We start from the raw sequence: 25,845 nt of genomic DNA on the forward strand, positions 1-25,845 counted from the left end.
GATATCTTAATAGTTATAGAGTATCTTTGATTATATTGAGTATAAATGGAGGATCATTAGTAGTAGTAGTTTATTCAATCTTTTACACAAATTGTTTACAGTTGAGCATCAATCACAATCAGTCAACCTTCCATAATACCATCATTAGTTCCTAGTTCATAAATAGATCGAAAAGGTGTAGGCTGAAGCTATCTAGCTTATAAATGCCTAAGCTACCCTTTAATTCATTATTTCAGTAAAACCATTAGAGCTCTTCATGGTTTCAGAGTCATAGAAAGAAACAAGTATCCAATGATTAACAAATGAAGCCAAAAAATAAAATAAATAAACAGTATTACAGTTGCATTCAATCCTGTTTATAGCTTTCTATCATACTATGTTTTAATCTATTTCTAAATTGTGTTATGTTTTTGCTTTGTTTGGGATCCTCTGTCAAGCTATTCCACAGTTTTACTCCCGCCACAGAGATACACATGCTTTTTAATGTAGTATTTGTAGTTTGTAGTTTCCCTCTTAGCTCATTGACTTTTAACTTCTGACTTTGATCCCTCCTCTTCAGGCTACTTGGTCCCGGTCCTGTGCGTGGTCTTCAGCGTCCTGTGGATCTTCTGCATCGTCGTCTGCGTGTGGTGGACGCGCAAGAGGAAGAAAGAGCGCGAGAGAGCGGCTCGGTCCGAGGACAGGACGGTCAACAACAAGCTGGAGCCGCTGCGTAGCAACGCGCTGAAGGACAACCGGGACAAAGACATTCAGTACGAATGCAAGAAACTGATGGGCCCCTCGGACCTGCGGAGCTGCGACGGGGCCGAGGGCGACGAGGACGTGGAGCAGGAGGGGGGGGAGCAGGAGGAGGACGAGGAGAGGGACAAGTGTCCGCCTCAGAAGTGCTCCATACCGGGGGCGCAGGACAGGGGGATGATGGGAAAGGGAGCGGTCGTCATCTGCACGACGCGCAGCGGCCCGGTGAAGGCGCCGCACCGGACGGCGTACAGCCCCAAGGACAACCGGTGTAAAAACCTGAACGCCGCCAAGCTCAGCGAGGACATGAAAGACCATTACGTGTGAACGCAAAGAGAGAGAGAAAGAGAGAAAAAAACTGCAACGTCTTCAACGTCACTGACTCTTCAACTCTTAAAAAAAAGAAAAAGAAAAAAAAAAAGCACCAAAAGTGAAGATTACAGATGCTTTAATTTTTTTTTTGTTTGTTACACTTTATTTAACTTGGAGGCAAAAAAAAAACACAGAAAACAACCAAAAGAGAGAGAGAGAGAGAGAAAAAAGATGGAGGATAAACATCAGTCGGATCGTAACACTGTTTGGAATCAAGACGAGTTTTGTCTTTTCACTTCCTGTCGATGAACTCTCGTTGTTCTGCTTCACGGGGACGGACAGATGGACAGATGGACAGATGGACGGACGCTTCTTCCTGTCGTCTCTGCTGTCGGCTGCGTCGGCTTCCTGTCTGCCTTAGCCCACAGCCGCGGGCCTTTTCTACTTTTTAGTCTTTTTTAAATACAGAAAAAAAAAACATTATCCAAAAAAAAAAAAGTTTTCTATTGGTTTCAGTTGTTTGGAAGCTCAGAGTCGACTGTTTGACCCCACGGCATGATGACAAGTTGTTGTTTACATTCATAAAAACAAAAAAAAACATCTTTTCCATTCTGTGTTGAGGCTTAAAGGCTTATTTGATGCCCTTTCAAAATAATTGTCACAACTTCCTGTGAGTCCACATGATGGTTTTTCAGTATTTGGTAGAAAAGTGCCTTCAGCCCCTGATCACTCTCCTCCTCCTCCTCCTCCTCTTTATGAGACTTTATGCAGATTTTAAATCCATATAAAGGGAAAGATGTCCTGGTAACAACTCTTCACACCACAGTAAAAGTTATTTTCTTTGTGATGTACATATGTAAATATGAACAAATGGCTGTGTATATTTGAGTTTAGTAACTTAAGTGACGCTTTGTATCATAGTTATTCTAAATAAGATTGTTTTGTGGTTGTTTTTTCTTTTTTTTTTAATGATGTCATTCCGTTTATTAGTGTCTGTCGACACTTTGACAGGTTTTATACAGATTTTTTCGGACTGTGTCCAGAGTCTCGCTGAGTCGTGAGCGTCGGTTTAAAGACAAAGAAAACGGATCGTGCTCATTTTGTCTTGATGTGTCGTGGTTGTTTGTTTGTTGCAGCTGTTGAGACGTCTGAATAGGAACCTCCTCTATAAAACACTCAAACCCCAAACTACAGCCACATGCACGTCCAGGTCTAATGGTCAAAACCATTTCATTTTTTCTTTAATTTTCATGTTAAATCTTGAGTTGACTTTCCCAGAATTGGGTTAGAAATCCACTGTGGATCTTCTCCTGGCCTGTGTTTCATGTTGCATCCTGCACAGACCTGATGTGTCAGTAGATGTGAAGAAGAACTTCCTGCTGGGATGTTCCTGCTTTACTTTCTGTTGCAACACATTTGTACACATCGAGACTTCGAATCTATTAGCCTCTGACTGAAAATTCATGCCTCTGGTTCCAGGTCCAGATTCTATTTTCATTTCTCCTTTTAATTTAATTTAATTCAGTTTATTTGATAGGGACAATGCAGGTTAACATAGTGACACTTCCACTCGTTACAAACAAGTCAATGTGACTGATGTTCTGCATACAGAGATTATAGCTAATGTTTAATAATAACTTGAGCTCCCTGATTCACTCCTGTTACTTTCTACAGAGTCACACATTGATGCTTCTTCTTCACCGTCAACATTTGTACATTCCCTCCGGCTGATTCAGTGGCACATAGTGATAAATTATTCATGGAATATTAAGGAGGAAACTGGAATCCTGTACAGACTGTTCAGTTTTGGTTTTTTGTTTTTACTTTACTTACTTTAAATAAATAAGAAATATGGTTACATCTTACAATTATCGCTTCCCATCTCTGTGAAAGTTCAGGTTAGTTCAGAATCCAAGCAGCAACAGAGGGAGATGAGCAGCAGCAGCTCCTGATCCAGCACTGATGTATCTGACTGATGTTTCCAGAACACACTGACGGGTCACAGGGTCCAAAAACAGGTTCAAGTCCCAGCTGCCGGTGTCTCCTCCACCTGTGGACGCTGCACAGAGCAGCAGGAGGTAGAAACCACCAGTCCACCGCCTGCTGAAGTGCCCTTTAGCAAAGACACAGAGTCCCCGTCATAGACTAAGGGTTGTGTGGTGTGAATGGGAAACTCTGTGTAGTGAATGAGTTTGTCTCCTGTTTTTGTTTTTTTTTGTCGTTTTTTTTTGTCGTTTCGCCCCGCCCCTCCTCGTGTATCTATCCTGGTCTAATGAAGGGAACAAGTTGTTTTTGTCGTTGATGTTGCTGACTGTCGTGGTTGTTGTCCAGTGTTTGTAAAGAGTCTGTTTCTGCACTAAGAACACACAGGAAGAGAGAAACGTTGAGCATTACCTCCACAGCCGTAGTGAGAAAAAGAAAAAGAAAAAAGAATAAATACAAAGTCAAATATTGTCACTCTCTGTGGATGAACTTTATGTTTTCAATATTTTATGTTTTTTTTTTTTGTTAATGATGCTGATGCAAATCATGAAAAAAATCCAAAATTCATTATTCTGTCAGTAAATTTTACATTGTGTTAGTCCCAGAGACGGGGCTGAATGTGCAGAACATTGTAATTATTTTGTACAAAATTTGGTAAAAGTCTTGGTTTGTTAGTGGAATTTTTTGTTTGTTCTTAGAACAATCCTATTATTTATTAAAGTATTTTATACCAAATTTCTGCTGCTTTTGTCTCTTTCTTTGTGTTTTTATCTTCATATGTTTGAGATATAACTTTATTAGTATCACACACCATCACACCTCCTCCCCTTAGTTACTGTTGCTACGCTGCACCCTTCAAACATTCTAGAACTCCACTCACTTTCCAGTTCCAGAACCTTCACATCTTCATTCTAGAACTTTACTCTCCTCATGTTCTAGAACGTCACTTCAAACTCCTGTCAGTTTCTCACTGATAATATGTAGTCAAGTGAACAGGAGTTATAATGTTTTTTAGTGTATTTGCTGTTTTAAATCTAATGGAGTAATATAGGCTACTATCACTTTAAAACCAGCGCGATGGCAAATCTCGCGAGAACACTAGACGTGATACACCCGCGAATTGTAGTGCTGTGAAGCTAGCATAGCGACTGCTGAAGGTGTGTGATTTTCACCTGTGTGGTTTGTGTGTGTGTCCAATACAGAGAGAATAGTTAGCTCTGTTAGCTCAGCTACACTCTCATCTACTGCCTCTGCTCACAGACTGCTGTGTGACGACTGACGGCCGGGGATTTAGTTCTTGTTCGAGTGTGTGCGCTTGCTGTCTCCACCGCGCTGAGAGCGAAGTCCTAGTTTTGGCAAATCTGTTACAGGTAATTCTTTATTTTACTGAACTGTGATTTTGTGCTGAGGTGAGTGAGTTTCATGATTTCGTGTTAAAAATGTATAAAAAGTTCATTTAATTTGTAGTATTTTCCAGCTAATTCATGATATTTACTATAGCCTATATTTATATTGTAATGTGGCTGTATAGCCTAAGTGTGTTTATTTTGTTCATACTCCTTTCATATAGAAAATCATTGATTTTTACAAACTTAACTCAGCTGAGAAGGAAAACAACACTTTCTCTTCCCATTTACTTTATTAAAGCAGAAGTAAGCGATCTGGTCGTTTTGGCTAACTTCCTGTCAGCAGATGGAGTTAGCAGTCCCCACCCTCGTCCCTACGTCACCACATTCACGCGCATCCCTTGGCTGCACACACAGAGAGGACCGCCCCTTTATGCCGTTCTCTCTCCTCATTGGATAAAGGTTGTAGGATACAAGGAAAGTTTTCTCCTCGGCTTACAGCAGAGCAGAGTGACTGACAGACCCGTGTTTCAGACCAAACACTCTATTGATTGCTGTCGGAAGATACAACTATTTAAGACTTATATTAACACAAACATTCTGCTTACTTCTGCTTTAAACCGTGATTAATACGACCTTCAAAATCATAAAATTAAAGCTGTGTTTATCTTAGCACAGTTGGGGAATAAAGCAACCAACTAGAAAATAATACATCTACATTTCAATATAAATATATTATATAAATTGTATAAGCTGCATGTGCATCTAAAATTTCCGGACTTAGTCTCTAGCGTCATCTCCAATCGTATGGAACTTCAGTCAGTCTGAAAGTAGCCAATCAGCTGCCTCCGTGCCTCCCGCCTCGCTGCGCGCCAAACCAATGGAGTGAGTCGTTCGCGTGCCTCCATCTGCCGCGTTAATGACAATGTGGGAAATGATTAACACGAGGCGGTCCGCTCTGCATGAAGGCCTCCAGCAGCTGAGCTGGAGCTCCATCAGGCTCGCTGGCCGGGACAGTGTGTGTGTGTGTGTGTGTGTGTGTGTGTGTGTGTGTGTGTGCTTCATTAACCCCACAGTTGTTTTGGGAAGAATGGGAAACGTGTCTGGAATCCTGGATGGCGCGGCGCCCGGGTCACATGCGTGTGCAGGGTACGTTGTTGACCTACTTGGAAAAGAAGTAGAATGAAGGTGAAGGGGAGATGTTGTTGTCATGGAGGAGGAAGAGGAGGAAGAGGAGGACGGGATGAAGGTGGCGGCGGTGGCGTCAGGATGGTCACATGGTCCGAGGAGCTGCTGCAGTGGCTGATGGTCCAGAGCTGCAGATCGTCATGTTGATGCTTCGCTCCCATAGTCGTTGTTGGTCTTTAAAGGTACATTGTGTAGGAATTCCTCCCATCTAGCATTGTGGTTGTATATCTCAAGCAACTCAATCGTATTCTAGATGCTGCATTCACGTGAAATCAGGCAGACGTCAGACAGACAACAGACGCTGCATGTAACAGGATAAACAAGCGTCTATGTAAACAAGTGGTCCGCCAGCACGAGGCAAAACAATACAGGCCTGACAATATGTTGTCATGGTGATGTGGTATTGTTTTACCGTCTTTCTCTGGTGGAGTAAAATGACATCCGGTTGGTTTGCCAAGTCGACGGCCGTCTGCCTGCAACACCAGTACCTCCGTCCTTCCTCACACTACACAGTGGTGACAGTTTTAACAGGCCGAGCCCACAGCTCCGCTCAGTTTCCGTGGTTACCTACGGTCACACTGCCACTCAACGTAAAAAATGGCGATGCAACATGGCCGCCTCGGTTCGGTGCGTCGCCCACTTATGTATTTGTAACGACTTGTAACAACTCATTCTAAGGTACCAGAAAGCTTTACTTTGGATGCGGGTGTGATTATTCCACTTCAGTGAAATACGGATTTATGAAAGCAATATTTGATTTTTAAAATAAAAAGCCAAATAAGTTACATACTGGGGCTTTAACAGAAACACATGAAGGTTTCATGTCTGTGGGTCAGTGAGACAAACGTCCACTTCAGTGTCTCGTCTCCTGGACGTTTGACCTCTTCATCCTCAGTCCGGCGGTGACTCATACCGTCACGTCACGCTCCGTTTGACGCTCGTCCTCTCGGATCGTTTCAACAACGCAAACGCAAACTTGTCTCCATGGAGATGATCCAGACGCTTCGGTTGATGTTTAACTCGGTGTCACATCTTCTGCCTCCAGACACAGGAACTCACTGTGGCGATTAATCTGCTGAGAAGATGGACGGCTGCTGTAGCTACGGTAACCGGCTGCTTCACAAACCTGAATCACTGTGTTTTCTTCTTCAGTCCAACTTCCTGGTTCCTGCACAAGAACCCGTTGAAGTATCGTCCCAGTTCATAGACTTGATGCGAGTATCGATACAGACTCAGAAATGATCTCCACTTGTTGAAAGTTTCCAGTTTTATCTCACAGCTGAAGAAGATGAACTCATGTGGCGTTTTTTATTCAACCAACAAATGTCTGAAGATCAGTTGACCACGACAACAGCAAAGCTTCACATAATGAATAAATAAATGATTACATTAGTCAAAGGTAGGTTCAAATGAATCATTAATGATCAGATAATGACAACATTTAGGCTATTGTTAGGATCCGTGGGGCGTTCAGGGACCATCAGGTTCCCTCTAATGGAACATTTGCTGCTCCAGCACCGCTCGGCTTTTAAAGGTGTACAGCAAAGAAAAATGAATTTGATTCCACTCTGGGTCATAAAATTAGTGTAATAACTCATCTATCAGACGATGGAGCCCAAACTTTGTGCAAAAATCCATTTTCGAGTAAATCCGAGAAGAAAGTGGGGTAGTTTTTTTTTCGCATTGGATAATGCAGGCGCATGAATTATGCGTCACGTTGCTCACGATTCATCAGCCACTGATATTGGATCTGTCATCCGTCAATCAAACGTCTGAGACACACACACACACACACACACGGAGCTCGGTCTCGCCCCAAACATTGAATATCCCGTCTGCTCGATAATGACCAACCAAATTTGTTTTCCTTACTCGGGTAAACTCGTGTGGCAACTGGTGGAAACTCGTAGAAGGAGGCGCAACAAACAGGACAAACGGCCATTTCTGAACACCTTTAAACACAACGACCCAGATACAATGAAGCTTCTCCCCCAGTCGCCTTCTGCTACTCACACACACACACACACACACACACACACACACACACACACACTTTCCAGCCTCACACACCTGTTTTTTCAGCACGTCAGTGGCGGCATGTTTCACTCTCACACACTCAGCAGTGATGATGATGATTAAACGCTGCCACCACCAATCACCATCACTGCTGCTCTTGAGTAACAGGATCCAGATCACATCATAAAACCACCCATCATCATCATAAACGATCATAAACACACAGGTAGCATAAGCTGCAGTTACAGGAGGATGGAGGATACACTCCTCCTCCTCCTGTCACCTGAGCTCCTTCTCCTAGTTTAGTTTCAACTCCTTCGTTTGTCTTTCCTTTGCTTTAGCTGTTGAGAATAAATTCAACTCAACTCAAAATGTATTTATATAGCACATTTAAAAACAACCTTAGTTGCCCAAAGTGCTGCACAACATACATAGAGAGATAATAACAGAACGTTACCAGACAGAGTTGTTTTAAAGGCAAATACAGAGACTGCTTGATGAAAAACTGTCCCTGAAGGCAACGCGCATCAGTTGTTTTGCATGAATTTCCCTCTAAAACAACTCTGTCTGGTAACGTTGTGTTATTATCTCATAGCGTGGTGAATGTGCAGGTCACAACTTGTCCACCAGAGCGTTGTGGAGTTGTTGGATTGTGTATTTGATGAGTTTGATGAGGGAAACCAAGAAATCCCATAGCGAAATCCGTATAGCGTAGCTCTGAGCAGCTCACGGCTCTGCTCCGCCGTTCTAAAAATAGCTTGCACCGACAATTAAAGGTAACAAACCTACTGCTATGACTATAGGGATTATGGCAATGGGCCAATTTGCCAAAATGTTGAACTATCCCTATAAAGTTGGAGGACAGTTTCTGATCTTCTGCTCCGATCTTGCAGAAGGAGGCTCGGGGGGGTTGGACGTTGGTGCGTTAGCAGGAGGTGAGGAGGGGAAAGCGTGCACGTGGACGAGGAGCCGGCGAGGAGGAGAGGAGAGGAGAGGAGAGGAAAGGAGAGGAGAGGAGAGGAGCGAGGCAGGAATGCTCGGTGGAGCTCCTGAGGACAGTCAGTCAGCGGGAGAGCGACCACGCCTCGGCCTCTCTGCTGGCGGCCGGCCCCTCCGACTCCGCCCGGGGTTAGGGCCGAGTCCACATGTTCAAACGGAGATGAAAGGCCCCCGGTAGGAAGGTCTGCCTGTGCCAACACCAACCGCCTGCCAAGTCAGCCCTGCTTAGCCCTGCTCTCCCAGATGTTCCCCCACCCCGACCGGCACACTGAATATTCTGCTCTCGGCCTCCTCATCTCATCTCCCCCCCCGGGGATGAGGAGGGAGCCTCCGCTTGACCCCTTCACTTCAAAGTGTGGAGGAGGACTCTAAACAATGAGCACTTCCAGAGAGAAGGAGGGAAAGTTTTCTATGTGTCTGTGTGTGTGTGTGTCTGTGTGTGCAGAGAGGGAGTCATTGGTTTAGCAGGGCAAGCAGTGGGATGGGCCCTTCATCAGAATAGCTGACATTAATGCTCATGTCCTGTGGGTATGGATTCACAGAGAAGAATAGACAGACACATACTTTAAGGCCACGCCCGCCTCCACTTGCCAATAATTACATCCATACCGTACTGTACTGTACTGTACTGTACTGTACTGTACTGTACTGCAGTGGTTCTCAGACTTCTTTACATCAAGGACCACTACATTGACACAAATTAGACCACGGACCCCCATTGGGACAAAATTTTGATGCAAACACCAGAAATACACAAATACTTTCATGTACATCTGTCGCAACTGCTCATCTGTAAGACATTTTTTTCTTGCTAAGTACATGAATAAAATATCTGACGAAAAAAAAAAGAAAAAAAAATTGTTCTGAGACTTAAGAACATTACTTTTTCAGTCAATGTATATGCTGTATAAATTAGGACCAATGGTGTGAATTTGTTGATTGTAGAGACATTTTTGGAAAAAGTGGTACAATTTCTCCAAAAACTTTTAAACATTTCTAGAAAAAAGTGGTAAAAATAAATTTTAAAAAAAAGATCTAGAAAAAAAGTGGTAACATTTCTCAAAAAAGGTTTTAAAAATTCTATAAAAATAGGTCAAATTTCAAGAAAAAGTTGAGGACCCCCTTGAACCCCCTCAAGGACCCCTGGTGGTCCCCGGACCCCACTTTGAGAACCACTACTGTACTGTACTCTGTGTGTGTGTGTGTGTGTGTGTGTGTGTGTGTGTAGGAAGAGGAAGGGAGTTCGAGTCCCTGTGTCCGCCGCCGCCACATCTGCTTCACAGTACGACGGAGCTGTAACAGGTTTTCAGATCTTCGCTGAAATGTTGCAGAGCTGCTGTAAAAACACACTGAGAGCTCGGTGGAGCGTGAAGGTCTCAGTCCAGAGACGAGCTGGAGAATCCACTCTTCTTCTTCTCCTCCTGTCTTCAAATAGATGACCAGAGCTTTATCAGAGTTTCATTCACATGAGGCAGAAGGAGGGAGGAAGTCATTCATCACTCAGCTGATTCAGCTTCAGCATCACTTCAACTTTCAAATAGTCGAGTTAGTTAGATTTTATTCATCCAGCTCCTCATTCATGAGAGTGAAGTTTTCTGACGACACTTTTGAAACACAGAAGGTTCAGACCCAACGCAAAAGTGACAGTCAGCGACAGTTTGTGGTGTTCGCTCCGATTTTTAAACATTTTGATGCTTTAACTTTCAATCAGCACTGATTCTTTTACAATTCACCTGTTGCACCTGTTGTACCTCAACTTCCAGACACTTTGACTCTTTGCTGCTCGTCATTCCCCGTCTCTCTCTGTCTCTCTCCCACTTCCTGTCACTGTGCGCCTGAAGCATGAAATAAAATACACACAAAAATAACCTTCTTCTGTATTCACATAATAAATACACCTGACTGTGTCATAGTAAATGCAGCAAAACCACAATTTAACAAATTAAAATCAAGAGTTTTATCAGAACAAAATGTATCTAAAGTATCAAAACGAAAGAAAAGCAAAATGATACATACATTTACAATCTACAGCTGATGCAAGGATGGATGGAGGTTGATGTGCAAAGTGTCTTTAACGACAGTTTGTTACCAGATTATAATTTGTACATAAATCTAAAGTATCAAGTAACTACAGCTGCAAAATACAGTGACAATAAGTTAGAATTTCGCAACTTTTCCTTTTACAGCTTCCTGTTCAGGCTTTAGTCCTTAAACGTTGTTGTAAACACTACAGTTGAATCTCCATGACAACTGAGCAAATCCCATCCACTCAAGCTAAACTGTGAAATGGAGACTGAGTTGCTAAACTCTTTAGTTTCATCTGTAGTGATGCACAGTACTGTATAGCATTAAATGGAGAATGAAGTACAATAAAGTCAGTCATTTAGTTAATTTACAGCACAATCACAAGTGTTTCAATCCTCTACTGTTCTTTAACGAAGGTGTCGATAAAGTTTTCAGCAGGAAACATTTTGAAACAAGGAGGATTAACCAGGATAAACTTCCTCTACGTTAAGAAAACTGTGAAACACTCGACTCAAAACATTCGTCTGAATTGGACAGCTGAGACAAACGTGTCGATGAAAAACTCTGAGTGTGTGTGTGTGTGTGTTCAGGATACACACACACACACCGTTTTCACCGCGGCTTTAGAAATGTGCAGTGTTTGATGCGACACGCCTGGATCACACATACGCAACCACCCAAGGCAACGCATTTCCCAGACAAGCCTCAACTCAGAGAGGAACGCAACGCAACTCCCAATATCATCCAGCTATTCATCACCACAAATGAACTGGATCTATTTCATGTTGGAGATTCACCTAACACACACACACACACACACACACACACACTCAGGAAGGGCAAAGTGGAGCTTATTGTGTTACAGTAAAACACATTATCCTGATGCTTACACAGCGTGTGCGTGCCACATACAGTTAATTTGTCAGATGACGTGGGTCACTAAGTTTTACAGTGCAACAAAAAAAAACAGCCTGAGGGTGAAAGTAAAAGTTCAGCTGTGGTTGAAAATCCATATAAAAAACACACACACACACAGTGAAGTTTCTGCACAGGCGCCCATAAAGAAAACTTTAAGTACTTTAAACACACTTTAAATAAATAAATACTGTAATTTAGAATAAAAGTATTTGAGACTGTACAATTTCAATTCTACAGTAAATGCTACCATCATCTAGGACAATTTAAAACAACTTACAGTGAAATGCAATAAAGGAATAAAATATTTCTGCACCTACAATTTCTCAACATTTATGTGTGTGTCACTATATAAAAAGATATAAAGGCAGGTACAGTAGTTAAAATACACAGTTTATATAAGATCTCCAAATACAGATGTTATTTTATATTATAAACTATTAGAATATTCTCAATTATTTATAATTTTATAGTTTATTAAATAATAAAATAATCATTTTCTATGTATTTACAGCATCATCGTTCCTATTTTTGATATTATAATGACATACATACATCAAGATATAATTTTGTGTGTATACAACTATATGCATTCAATTTAATTACAGAAAATAATGCATTAACTAAATACTTAAAAAATAATTATAACATTCAAAATGTGTATATGTTAGTATACATGGGATATTATGATATGCAAATATAGAAATGTTGAAGAACACACGTTATTTATGTGGCTGTTTTGAAGTAAATACCACTTTTTACATAAATACTGCATAAAAATATGCAAATTAAGTACATTTTAAGTACTTATACAACTACAATTACATATATGTACACACAATTCCAATTTGTCTTTAATGTAAATAAAATAATATATATGTTATGAATAGAATACCAGTGTGTATATTGCATTTGGTACATTAGACTGTTTATAGTTCAACACTGCAGCATGAAAAACAGACTCTTTCTCTTTCGGTCCATGCAACTCACACACACACACACACACACACACACAGACATGATACGGGGCGAGCCGGACCTTACGTCATGGCATTTGCACGCTGTGAGCTGGAGCCCCGGGGGCGTCGGGGGTTGAGACAGCGCGATGGACGGACGACTGTGTCATCAGTCGGCCGGAGGTGCAACAATAACGGCCTTAATGCGCCATTAAGTCGGCAATCAGCTCTCATTACGGGTGAGCACGTCAACCGTGAGCGGCGCGGCGTGGCTGCCTTTCACTAAACTAAACTCAACCCTGCATCCAAATCTGCCCCCGAACCCCCACCACATATACCCCCTACCCCCGCTCCCCATCCTCCCCCACCACTACCACCACCCTGAACTCAGTCTGTGGCTCCACAGGTTCCTGCTGCTTCGGTCTTGCTGTCATCATTACATTACACTGCGTTTTTTTACAACATGAGTCAGCAATTTGTGTCGGTGCCGTCTTCAAGTTCTCCTTCTGGCTGCAGGGCCCCGTCATTCAACTCCATGAACTGTCTGATTTACGCACCCCGAGGCCGCACAAGCTCAGCCAGCGCCGTCCCACAATCCTTCCTGCAGTAGCATCACTTAAGTATTATGGGACGTACAGTAGATGTGATCGTAGATGTGACAAAGCCAAACCGACCTCTCTGACCTTTTCATGTGACCTCGCTCCCCTCAGCAGTGATGATACCAATGTTAGATGATTGACAGAGACTAAATACAGGTGGATCATTGTGGCTCTAATCCATAAAAGCTTTAATAACAAGACTCTGACAGTGTTCAGGGATGCGATGAAACTCATCGGAGTTCTTTGGTTCAGTTAGTTGAGGTGAGAACAATGACCTCTGACCTTTGACCTTTGAGACCAAAAGACTTTGACACTGTAAACATGTATATTTCAGCTGTAAAGGTAAAGGACATTTTAACATGGGAGCCTATGGAGACTGACTCTAGTGCTCAAAAGAGGAACTGCAGCGTTTGACTTCCAACAGTTTGACATTAGAGCGCGCGCTAGCGGTATCTTGATAACGGTAACAACGTTAGCCTGAAACTCATCAGCAAAATGAATGTAGCCTATAGCAATGGTTCTCAAAGTGGGAACTTTTTCGTGAAATTTTACCACTTTTTTTTCTCGAATCTTTGAACTTTCACTTATTACTATTGTTATAATTTTTTTTTTAAAGAAATTTTACCACTTTTTCTAGAATTCTTTTTAAAAAAAACTGTTTTTGAGAAATGTTACTAGTTTCCTCTATAATTTTTTTTTTTTTAAATCGAGACATTTTTACCACTTTTTTCTATAATTTTTTTTAATGAATTTATTTATTTTAGAAATCTTACCTTTTTTTTCTAGAATGTTTTTATTTTTTTTATTTCTACCACTTTTTTCTAGAAATGTTTAACATTTTTGGAGAAATTGTACCACTTTTTTCCGGAAATTTCTCTACAATATTTCAAAAAATTCTCGCAATTGGCCCTAATTCGAACATACATTGACAAAAAAAAGTAATGTTCTTCAGTCTTAGAACAAATATTTGTGTATTTCTGGTGTTTGCTTCAAAATTTTGTCCAATGGGGAACCGTAGTCTAATTTGTGTCAATTTAGGGGTTCTTGATGTAAAAAAAAAAGTCTGAGAACCACTGGAATATGACCACTGATGACTAAAGAACAATCATCAACAACATATGGCAACATTTAAGTGTTATTCCTCCAACCAAGCTTTTAACTGTTGACCGACATTTAATAAAAGGCCAAAATCATGATTTAACATCAGTGCTCTGCTCTCTGACCTGCTGGTGACATGTGTTGACGAGTGTTTTTTGCTTCAGGGAATGAAATGGTCTTTAATTCATCTCATCTGCTTCCATTTGTAATCTTCTGACATTCGTCACATTAAAAATTCTTAGAAGTGAAACTTCACACTTTTAGAGTCTGTTGCTGTTTTTTCCTCTTCAGACACGTCTCACACTTTCTCTCTCCTCTCTGCTGCTTTCATCAGACTCCAAACTGACAGATATGGTTTGTACCAGCCAATAAAACTCCTCCTCTCCCCCCCCCCCTCTTGAAGGAAAGCTTTGTTGTTTCATGTTGTATTTCTGTGCCCTCACCTCCCTGGGCACATTTCACTCGTATCACTTCATGCTAGCTTGTCTGTCAAGGTTGCACCACAGGCGCTAGCTGCTGCTGCTGCTGGAGCTCCACAGTACGATATGTACTTTGTAGTCTGATGGAATGATAAAACCAACCGAGCCCAGAAGACCGGGGCTTATCATTAGCAGCCTCCTCTGCTACCCTCAGGATTTTGGAGGAGCTGAATATGCATTATGAATCAGACGTGTTGGGATCTGCCTGCATGAGTCGGCACACAGAAACCAAACAGACTTTTACAGGAGAGAAATCTTCAGCTCGTACCTGCTGCTGCTGCTGCTGCTGCTGTCTGACAGCAGCTCTGATTATTTCTTCTGACGTGTTCCTGCTTGAGTCGAAGGAATAAAAGTGAAAACGTCTTTGGGTCGAGGAGGTTTTCAGGACCCTTTGGGCGGATGGAGCCCTGAAATGTGCTAAATTTAGCAGATTTATGACTGTCAATCCAAAAGTGAAGGAGGCTTTTCGGTAACACTTTACTTGACGCCTATCTCTATAACACATTATAACCATGCTTATAATGAGTTATAATGCAGTTATAGCACTGCATAACTTTAATTATAAACACTCATAAATTATCATAATGCTTTATAACAATAAGCATAACACCCTATAAAGCATTTTATCTTGACTTATAAGGTCAGGTATTATAATAGGTTATTATTGTAAGTAACTCACTGACAATGCCCACATCGATAATGCATTATAAATATAGTTATAATGTGTTATAATTGGCTTATAAAGGTGTATAACTATCATTATAAACACTCATAAATTATCATGAGGCTTTATAACAATAAGCATAAGACATCATAGAGCATTTTATAATGGCTTATAAGGTCTTAGTATTCTAATAGTTATAATGCTCTATAATGTGTTATGCTTATTGTTATAAAGTCTTATGTGATTTATGAGTGTTTATGATGATAATTATACACCTTTATAAGACAATTATAACACATTATAACTATATTTATAATGCATTATAAATGTGGGCATTGTCAACAATTATAACATACTATAATACCTGACCTTATAGGTCAAGATAAAATGCTTTATAGTGTGTTAGATTATTGTTATAAAGCATTATGATCATTTATGAGTGTTTATAACTATAGTTATGCAGTGCTATAACTGCATTATAACTCATTATAAGTATGGTTATAATGTGTTATAGAGATAGGCGTCAAGTAAAGTGTTACTGGATTTTCAAGTTGTGCAATGTGAGATCACAGATAGAGATCGAGATGCTGCACCATCATCATCATCATCATCATCCAGCAGCAACACACACAGTTACACAACAGACACCGGCACATGTTTGTCTCTGAGCCTCGGCCAGAGCCAGAGATCCATATTCATGCATGATGTGACTTTTCTACACACATACAACACATACACAAACACTCAGCGTTATGATAAACATGAGGCCTTTGATGATTAACATGTGGGTCTGAATCCCTCTGGTGTCCATGTGTGACACGCCACAAACACACACAGTACAAACTGTGCTAAACAAAAGTAAATTCAGTTCAGCGCGGGGCGGGGCGACGAAATGCACAGAAAAAAATTAAAAACCAATTAATTTAAAGTGACATTTCCAGCATATATAACTCAGTTGTGTGTCTATTGTCCCCCGAGGGCCACCGTACTGACCCGGAGGAGCCCTGGGATCAAAGCATTTTCACTCAGAGCGAGAGGAAGCGTGGTGTAAATCTGTTTGTCAGCGCCGTATTAATAATAGCGGCTCGAGCTAAATGATTAGTTTAATTACTTCCTGTGGTCCGGTTTCAGCTGCTCCGCATCACACGGGTCAGAACTCAGAACGTCTGTGCTGCAGATTTCATTTCATTTCGTCGTAGTGAAGGTCACAGAACATGCTGCTTTGGTCCTGGATGGAAATATTTACACGTCCCACTTACCTGCAATCGTAAATATTAGAATATATTTTCCGTATGCGTGCGTGGCAAACACAATTTCAAGATGGATCAGTACAGAAGCCCTGAGCCAACATAGAAACATGCAAACATCTTATTTCCTCTGTTTTCCAGAGGTGAAAACAACATCACACAGTAGGAAAATATTGATCAGTGCATCATGTATCTCTTCAATCCTACGTTAGCTAACCTGAGTATTTCCATGCAACTTTATATTTGGAGTCCAATTTATTGCAGTAGCTGAAGAAAAAGAAGAAGCATAAAAATCATTGATAGGTAATGAGAGGCTGGTTTGTATCCACTCTGCTCATCCTCATCCACAAATTACAACAAAAAACACATGGAGGACTTTCAAATTAATTGAATTTGATTCAAAATAAAACACACAAATTGCATAAAAGCACAGACGGCACAGTGCATCTTAGCTTTCTGAATGATGTGCCACATGGATCCTGCAGCTCTTTAACTTTAAAGACAAACTGCGGCCCCGAAAAGCTGGAAATAACGTGTTTTAAATAATTGTTTGTGGCAGGTGAAGACGGAGCATGAAGCCTGTTCGCAGCAGATCTGTTCTCCAGATTCACTGGGCGAACTCCACCGAGCCTCCTCCACTCCAATCCGCTCCGGTCCGGTCCAAACCTCCACCTCTGGACTTTCGCTGCTGCAACTTTCCATTTCAAAGGGAAATGCATCAGATTTCAGCAGCAGGAGGACGTTAGAGATGCAAACTCCTCTGCTCCATGGTGATGTTTGGAAAATCTGAAGCGTGTTACCTCAAAATGTTTCTTAATGTACTTTTACTTTCCTCATTTTGTTTGGTTCCCCATGGGTTTCACTGTCTAATATATTTTATAAATGTTTCATCTGTCACAGTTTTACTCAGATGCACTTATCTGTTCTTTTACTTTAAAGGGATAGTTCAACATTTTGGCAAATTGGCCCATTGCCATAATCCCTATAGTCATAGCAGTAGGTTCGTTACCTTTAATTGTCGGTGCAAGCTATTTTTAGAACGGTGGAGCAGAGCCGTGAGCTGCTCAGAGCTACGCTATGGAGGCTCATGGGATTTCTTGGTTTCCCTCATCAAACTCTTCAAATACACAATCCAACAACTCCACAACGCTCTGGTGGACAAGTTGTGACCTGCACATTCACCACGCTATGAGATAATAACACAACGTTACCACACAGAGTTGTTTTAGAGGGAAATGCAGAGACTGCTTGATGAAAAACTGTCCCTGAAGGCAACACGCATCAGCAGTTCTGCGTGAATTTCCCTCTAAAACAACTCTGTCTGGTAACGTTGTGTTATTATCTCATAGCGTGGTGAATGTGCAGGTCACAACTTGTCCACCAGAGCGTTGTGGAGTTGTTGGATTGTGTATTTGATGAGTTTGATGAGGGAAATCAAGAATGAGCCTCCTGAGCTCCTAGCTCTGAGCAGCTCACGGCTCTGCTCCGCCGTTCTACTGTAAAAATAGCTTGCACCGACAATTAAAGGTAACAAACCTACTGCTATGACTATAGGGATTATGGCAATGGGCCAGTTTTCCAAAATGTTCAACTATCCCTTTAATGCCTTCACTTGTTCTCTTTTATTTCTTTCTATCTAATTAACTGCATTTTACATTTTAATTTGGCTCCTGGTCTCAGTTTGTTTGACAATCTGTGGTTCCTTTATGTTCCTGTTTTTGTCAAGCACTCTGTAAACTCAAAGGTGCTTTATAAATAAAGTTATTAATCATCTGTGAGTGACGACGGCTCCTCACACGGCTGGTTACCGTCGACGACGTGGAGCTCTTTGAGACGCTGCAGTGACTCTCTTCTTACGATTCATTACATGTGATGAAACCTGGTCTGAATCGTACTTGATGATTCACAGACACTCAGGTATGAGTGTGAGCTCATCACCCATCACTTCTTCTACCACGCTGATCTTTGGTATGAAGCTGCGTCAGGGCCGAGGTGTCGTCATTGTCGTTTTAGTTGTTGTTGTGTAGCCGTTAACTCACCGGCTCTTTCATACTGTACCAACGTGGTTGACGTGGTTACGGTGCAGGTGGAGGTTTTGGGACTGTTTGTTGTTTTTTGAACAAGCCATCCTCCTCCTCAGCAGGTTTTTTGCCAAACTATTGTATGAGCTGTAACTCCGACCGCAGCAGCTGTCAAAGTAGAGAGAGAGAGAGAACCGAGTGTAAAGCCCGACAGGGGAACACGACCGGCACATAAATCTCTCCGGGCCTCGGCTTTGATGTCCGACAACAAGCACTGACCTGTGTTTTTCCACCCGGCCGGCGAGTGAAACCAAAGACCTCTGTGGATTCTGGGGAGGTAGTGGAGGACTAGGACTCTTTTTCTGCTGACGTCTCAGCTTAGAAGAAGCCTTTGAAGTGAACACCTCCACACAGGCTCTCTGTCCTCTGATCTGCTGGACGGACGGACAGACAGTTGGACGGATGGATGGATGGATGGATGGACGGACAGGGCCGTTGTATAGGGGAGAAAGGTGATGATAATTCTAGGGGCCCAGCGCCCAGTGGGGCCCATAAAAAACACCAGTAGTCTAATCTTTGTATGACTGATTTATTCTGCGTAAGACCCTGACTAATACTCATAGTACACTGTAAAAACTCAACATCTTTCCAAGAATATTTGTCTTATTTCTTGTCCAAATGTCTCATTTCTAGTCAAAACTAATCTCTTTCCACTTAAAATAAGACTCATCACCTAAAAATTAACTTGTTTTTAGATCATTTTCACTTAAATTCACAATAAATAGAAAAATCTGTTAAATAGTTAAATAGTTAAAGTAAGTTTTTTGTGCTTGTAATAAGGAAGAAAAACTTGCTCCACTATCAGATTTTTTCTACTTATTCCAAGTGAAAATCTGCTTGAAAGAAGTAAAAAGTGTCTAAAAACAAGCTACTTTTAATATGATGAGTCTTATTTTAAGTATAATGATATTTTGACTAGAAATAAGACAAATATTCTTGCTAAGATACTTGAGTTTTTGCAGTGTAATGCTGCATTAGCATCAAAACAAAGAAGGCTAAATAAAAAACGATAATATATACGTAGTCTAAGAAAAAAAAAGGAAAAGTTAGGGGGAGGGGCCCACTTTAGTATTCTTTAAGGGGACCCAGAATTCCTAGCAACGGCCCTGTGGACGGATGGAAGGGGGTGGGATGGGTGACTTCTCTTGAAAAGAGGAGGGTCACTGCTCCTCAGAGCCGAGACGGCAGCAGCGCTTGCTAAGTGGCTCCTGTGAAGAGGCCCTCAGAAGTCTGGGCGGAGGTTAATGGGCCACTTCACCCCAGAGTCTCCGGGTCAGATCTCCAGATAGACGACGTCGGCTCGGTGACACGGACGAAACCACGAAGCAGTCGACCTCACACAGCTCAGACCGGACGCTGCTGCAACCTGAGGAACAGGCCGGATTAACCCTGCTGGGTCAAGGAAGGAAGGAAGGACGAAGGGAAAGAAGGATGAAAGGTAGGAAGGAAGGACAAAGGGAAAGATGGGAAGAAAGAAGGGGGGGGGGAGATAGATGGAGGGAGGGAGGGAACAGATTGGGTCAAAAAGGAAGGAAGAAGTAAGGACGAAAGGAAGGAAGGAAGGAAAGGAGGGAAAAAGGATTTTGGAAAGAAGAAAGGGAAAAAGGAAAAAGAAGGAAAGGAAAAGGAGAAAAAAAGAAAAGAAGGAAAAAAAGGAAAGAAAGATGGAGGGGGTCAAATTGGCCCAGTCTGTTCCCTTCCTCCATCCTTCCTTCTTTCTTCCCTTCCTTCTTTCCACAGTCCTTTTTTCCTTCCTTCCGTCCTTACTTCTTCTTCCTTCCTGTTTTGATCCAACTGATCTGTTCCCTCTCCCTCCATCTTTCTTTTCTTCCCTTTTCCCTTCCTTCTTTCCTTCCTTCTTTCCCTTCTTCCTTCCTTCCTTCCTGTCCTGAGTAAGGGATCCCATTTTCTCCAATTCTTCCCTGTTAAAAGGGTTTTCTATGGAGTTTTTCCTCAGTGGATGTGAGGGTCTAAGGGCAGAGGATGTTGTTATGGTACCATGTGAAGCCCTTTGAGACAAACTGTTTGTAAAAACGGGCTATACAAATAAAATTGCCTTGCCTTCCTTCTTCTTCCTTCCTTGAACAAATCTATTCCCTCCCTTCTCTTTCCTTCCTTTTTCCATTCCTTCTTTCCGCAATCTTTTTCCCCCGCTCTGCCTTCCTTCCTTCCTCCCTTCCTCCCTTCCCTTCGTCCTTCCTTTTTGACCCAATTGACCCAATCTCTTCCCTCCCTCCTTTTATCTTTCCTTTCTTCTTTCCTCCCATCTTTCCCTTTGTCCTTCCTTTCTTCCTTCCTTCATTCCTTGACCCAGGAGGACAACAGGAGGGTTAAGACGTCTCTCGGAGCACTGTGCTGGTCTGCATGATCATGTGTTTCCAGTAGAAACAGGAAGCTATAGAGGGATGTGTCATGGATATTGACTGGTAGCCAATCACGTTGGATGTACGTTGGGTTTGCTGCTGTGGAGGACGTCTGTTTGAGCGTGGAGCTGGAGGTTTAGCAGTGATGCTAGCAGAGGTCAGATGCAGGTTCATGCAGCTGGTTGCAGATCAGAGGTTGACACCGTGACCAGCAGAGACGTACAAATTCAAGAGATGATTTTAACGCCCAGGATGAGTCATCAAACGTCTGAAATTGTTTTAAAATAGTCTGATAAAAAGTTTCAGACATGAATCTGGCAAATATCAACCGATACATGAACAATTAGCGTCGTTAAAGGCTAAATATCCCAGTTCTTCATGAAACTTCTTACTGGATCAAACCTGTCTCTGGATGCAGAGCCATATTACTCCAGAAGTTTCTACTGTATTGTATTATTATTTTATTCTACTTGACCACATGGAGCCGGAGGACTTTTCAGACGGGGTCAAAGGTCAAGTGTCTGTGCCTTCAGTTCTGGCAGAAGATGAAAGAGAGCGAATTCGCTTGTTCACTGTCTGGCAACATCTACGTCAGCAGCTCCCTGCAAAAGAATAAAAGTGAATCTGACACTTTAAAATAATCTAAACAAGTTGCTCTCCGCAGCTGGAACAGTGCATTATGGGAAACATCTCTACACATGAGGAAAACATATTCTCACTACAGTACAGAGTTGGTCCGAATGCTGCGAAGAAGAAGAAGCATCAGGAGGAAACGGAAGAGTTCAGCAGAGTGAATATTTGCATCTATATTTAGATTTATAAACCTAATCTGATTAATTTACATCATAAAAGGGTCAAACTAAAGCTTTAACTTTAATTCATGTTAAAATATTGTTATAAAGTTGTCTCTTTTTACTTATTTAAAGAGAACTTACAAATATTTTCTCCATTCGCTGCCTGTCGTTCTGTGATTTCTGTCTTTTATTCCAGTTATTGTAGCTGCGCTCAGTGAAAAGCGAAGTCGTTTTTTGCGCTGAGTCGTGTCTGTGTGTGTGTTTACATGTGTTTCAACATGGATCGCTGCTTCTCCTGCTCCTAAATTGCTCCGCTGCATCTTCTAACTGCAAAGGAATTTTAATGCCCCCCCTTCTACATGGATCCATGTGACATAAATCATCAAAACTCGCTGCCTTGACATGGAAACATGTGGAAGTCTGTGTTACAGGGGATGGCTTTAAAAAAAAGAGAAAGAAAAGAAAAGAAAAGAAGGCAGAGAAGTGTATTTAAATCGGAGCATATTTCTGTACTTCCTCTCGGCCCCCTCCAACCCTGCAGCCATCCTACACCTCAGCCCGGCCAGTGCAGGCAGGTCGGTGCGTTGGCACCAGCTTCAAAGACTCAACTCTGCTTTTATGCAAAGTCTGACAGACAGAGAGAGAGAGGCCCAGATGCTGCTTGTGGAGGTCCAGCAGCAGAGCAAACACAACTCCTGCTTCAACGCACCACGACCGACGTGTAGAGCTCGCCACTCGAGAGGGAGGCGAGCGAAAATTTGGCCCCAAAAATGTTGAACATTTTTTCACGTTTTCTCACATTTTTTCAATTCTGAAGCCAAAACCTGTCGAGTTTCACATCGAGTCAAATTTTACCAGGTTGAAAAAAATGAAAAATGAAAAATGAACTTTCCGCAGCCAAGAAAACGCTCAGACAGTCAGACAGTCGATCAAACCTTGGTGTTAAATTGCACGTAACTATGGCAACAATGCTGACAACCAACTCAATGGAGGGTGTAACCTCATCGTGGTCATGCAGAAGTGAAAGTAAATCAGTTATAATACAGATTTTTAAAGCAGATTGAGACATCACAGATTAATGTCTACTGTGTTGTAGTATATGTGACAGCTGATGTGTTCACTGCCAGGTTGAAAAACTGTTAAAAAACAATCAATAAATCACATTTTGATCCTTTGATGAAATGTATAAACCTGCTCAAACTCACTATTGTCTTCTCCATGATACAGTCGGTACGTTTACATGTTGGACAGTGTCTTATGGGTTCTATACACTGCGATTTTAGCAGTCTTATAAGACTATTGCATGACACACTATGCAACCATCTTTGGTACGACGTCAAGTTTGATGTGTGCAGATTGTACGATGATCGTTCTACTGAATCGCAGGTCGCAGACATCCATCAGCTGATTAGTAGACGTAGGTCGTAGCAGTTTTGGCCGCAAGACGCTGAAAACGACCGTCCTAGAACCTGTCTCACAGTGTGACGTAAGACGGCCGATTTAGAGCCAAAGACCAAAGATTTTGCCACGGTTCTCCTACGATGGTCGTCTTTCATCTGCGACGGCCCAAAATCGCACGGTGTGTATCGGGCGGTAGATTTATTTATCGAAGTCTGACTCTACGACAGGTGGTTCTGAACATTTTAGCTTGTTGGTATCAGACCTCTTTAAGGCTGACGTCACTGTGACCAAACAATCCACAAACTTCATAGCTACCTGCGGCTAACTGTTAGCATGTGGAGCGGTGGATGACGTCTGCAGTGAAGAGATGCAGCTTCTTCCTCTGTTACGCAATTTGTTCAACCAAATCAAAATGTCTTTGACAAATTCAAATTAGCACAATTTCAGTCAAACTAACAAACTCACTGAGTGATGTTGAGGATACCCGTATAATAGTCCAGTCATTTTATGAAAAAAGGTTGAACAAATTGCAACAGAAGCAAACTCAACTGATTTTGTATCCTCAATATGTCCTGAGTGAGGGAAAAAAAGCCCAGAAGAATCCCATTAGGGGAAAGTTTCGAAAAAGACCCAAATATATCCCATTTATATGCCTATTAATTATTTTTCTCACGTGAATAGGGTAAAATTTTTAACCTTTAGATATCTCCATGAAAATTACTGCGTTGCTTACTTACATTAAGACAAACAAAAAATGTATTACAAGTTTTTTTAAATTATTTGTTAACATGAACAAATTTGCATAAATTCAACCGTTTTGAGGGCACATGGTGCTGTGGTGGTACGAGCATGAAAATTGGAATGAGTTGACTCCAGAGGTCAACCGACAAGAAATCACTTTAAATTTCAAGATGACTGCAATTTTTCAAGACCCCTTTTTTGGCCTAAAATTACTGGACTATAAGGCCACGTTATCTTTGACCTTAGTGCTGCCTCGTCCGTTGAAACGACTGAACCAGGCTCAACATTTGCCGGAATACATCCAACGCTTGAACTCGAATACTGTACGTGCAACCGCAAATTCCTGGTCGATCACTTTCATGAATGCATCATTTCTGCTGTTTACCTTATGATTGTTGGTTGGGGCAGAGGATGAAACGCTGACTCTCCAGAGCTCTAGTTGAATCCCTCTTCATGCTGTTGGAAACCACTGCAGCATCTGAAGTCTTCATGCTCAGCACGGATCTGTTACACAAACTGTCTTCTCTCATTTTATTTCATCATCTCAACGACACTTGGAAACAACACGCCCACACCAACGCGGCGATGAGCGGGTATTTGTGGTCTGGATACGCTCTAATGAATGAATTTTCTGTTTACATCCTCAGACCTTCAGATATTCAGGCCTGAGAATGTTCCCCCCCTTGCATAAAATTCACTTTAATCTGCTTCAAATGCAGCGTCTTGTTTACAACTGAAAGTAATGAGGTGACACATGAAACTTGCCACACTGACTTTTCTCTTTAACTATAAACAGTGTCACCAAAAACCATGCAGTTTGGATTTCCCGGCCGGTGTAAACAGCTGCCTACACTTGTTGGTCGTCAGGATCGTCGTCGTTGATCCTCTGACCGATCGGCGACCGAGAAAACCTGCCGAGCACCATCTGATCCGAGCGCATTGTTCGGCCTCGGCTCACATTTCTACTCCGTCACCTTCCAGATACAACACACACACTCGCACAGACACACACACACACACACACCTGCTTCTGATTCACACACACATGCTGCTGTATCAGCGATGATCACTGACAGGTCGGTTTGCTCATCCTCACGGGGGAAGGCTGGATCCACTCAGGAGGAAAAATGAAGGCTTTTATTTCAAAGCCCGATCTGTTTTCAGGAATTCATCAGTCACTGTACTTCAAAGATGCAGATGACTGGACGCTGCAGAAAAGTATGTGGTTGGCAAAACGGGAAATCCTTCTTGAGTTTAATGTTTGAAAACCGATGTGATTCTCATGTCAGTGGCTCAGGAGGTCGTTGCTCCAGAAACCGTCTGTTTGTGCTTCTCTTTAAACACGAAACTCTGCAGCTGAGAGTTGGACGCTGATTGTCACCAGTCGCTCACACAAACACCACCAGGGCCTGGCAATAGGTTTTTATTAATCCCACCTGAAATGTATAAGAGAAAAAAAGCACTGGACTGGTGTTTGTCCAAAAAAGCCATTCTAGTCAATAAATCTAAAAGAAAATCACGTTTCACTCTCTCAATACTTTATGATTACAACACAACACTCAGCAGTCGGTTGTTGCTCAACTCTCTCCTCAGTCTTATGCAGAAAGGATTTTAGTCTACAGCAAATATCTACCTTCATGAAAACCGAGAATCCTTCATGCAAAATTTAATAATGGTAACACTTTACAATAAGGACCCTTATTGTAAAGTGTTACCAAACTAATTACTTCCAATTTTTTGAGGCTTAAAGTTCTGTATAATTGCATGCAAGTCTCTGCTGCACACAGGCTCCTCCTCTTTTTGGACCAACTGAGAGTTAGGGGGAGGAGTCGGACAAGATGCCAAGATGGCGACGGTGCAGCAGCTTACTCTGAGCTATTTATTTATCTTTATTTACAGT

The 25,845-nt window shown here is 41.9% G+C and overlaps 1 protein-coding gene and 1 long non-coding RNA gene across 3 annotated transcripts in view; both read left to right on the plus strand.

Moving 5' to 3' along the window:
* LOC146963247 (protein jagged-2-like) overlaps positions 1 to 3,768 on the plus strand; it is a 66,183-nt gene extending 62,415 nt beyond the window's left edge. For both annotated transcript variants that reach the window (XM_085768286.1, XM_085768287.1), the window contains one exon: positions 560 to 3,768. In XM_085768286.1, the coding sequence (XP_085624412.1) occupies positions 560 to 1,065 (506 nt within the window). In that variant the 3' untranslated portion in view covers positions 1,066 to 3,768. The remainder of the gene's footprint in view (positions 1 to 559) is intronic.
* The window catches only part of LOC146963246 (uncharacterized), a 268,846-nt gene that overhangs the window by 89,200 nt on the left and 153,801 nt on the right, over positions 1 to 25,845 (plus strand). The gene's annotated exons all lie outside the window — the stretch shown is intronic.

Source organism: Trachurus japonicus, chromosome 22 (genome assembly GCF_045865225.1).
Source record: "Trachurus japonicus isolate A0001 chromosome 22, Traja_1.0".
NCBI lineage: Eukaryota > Metazoa > Chordata > Actinopteri > Carangiformes > Carangidae > Trachurus > Trachurus japonicus.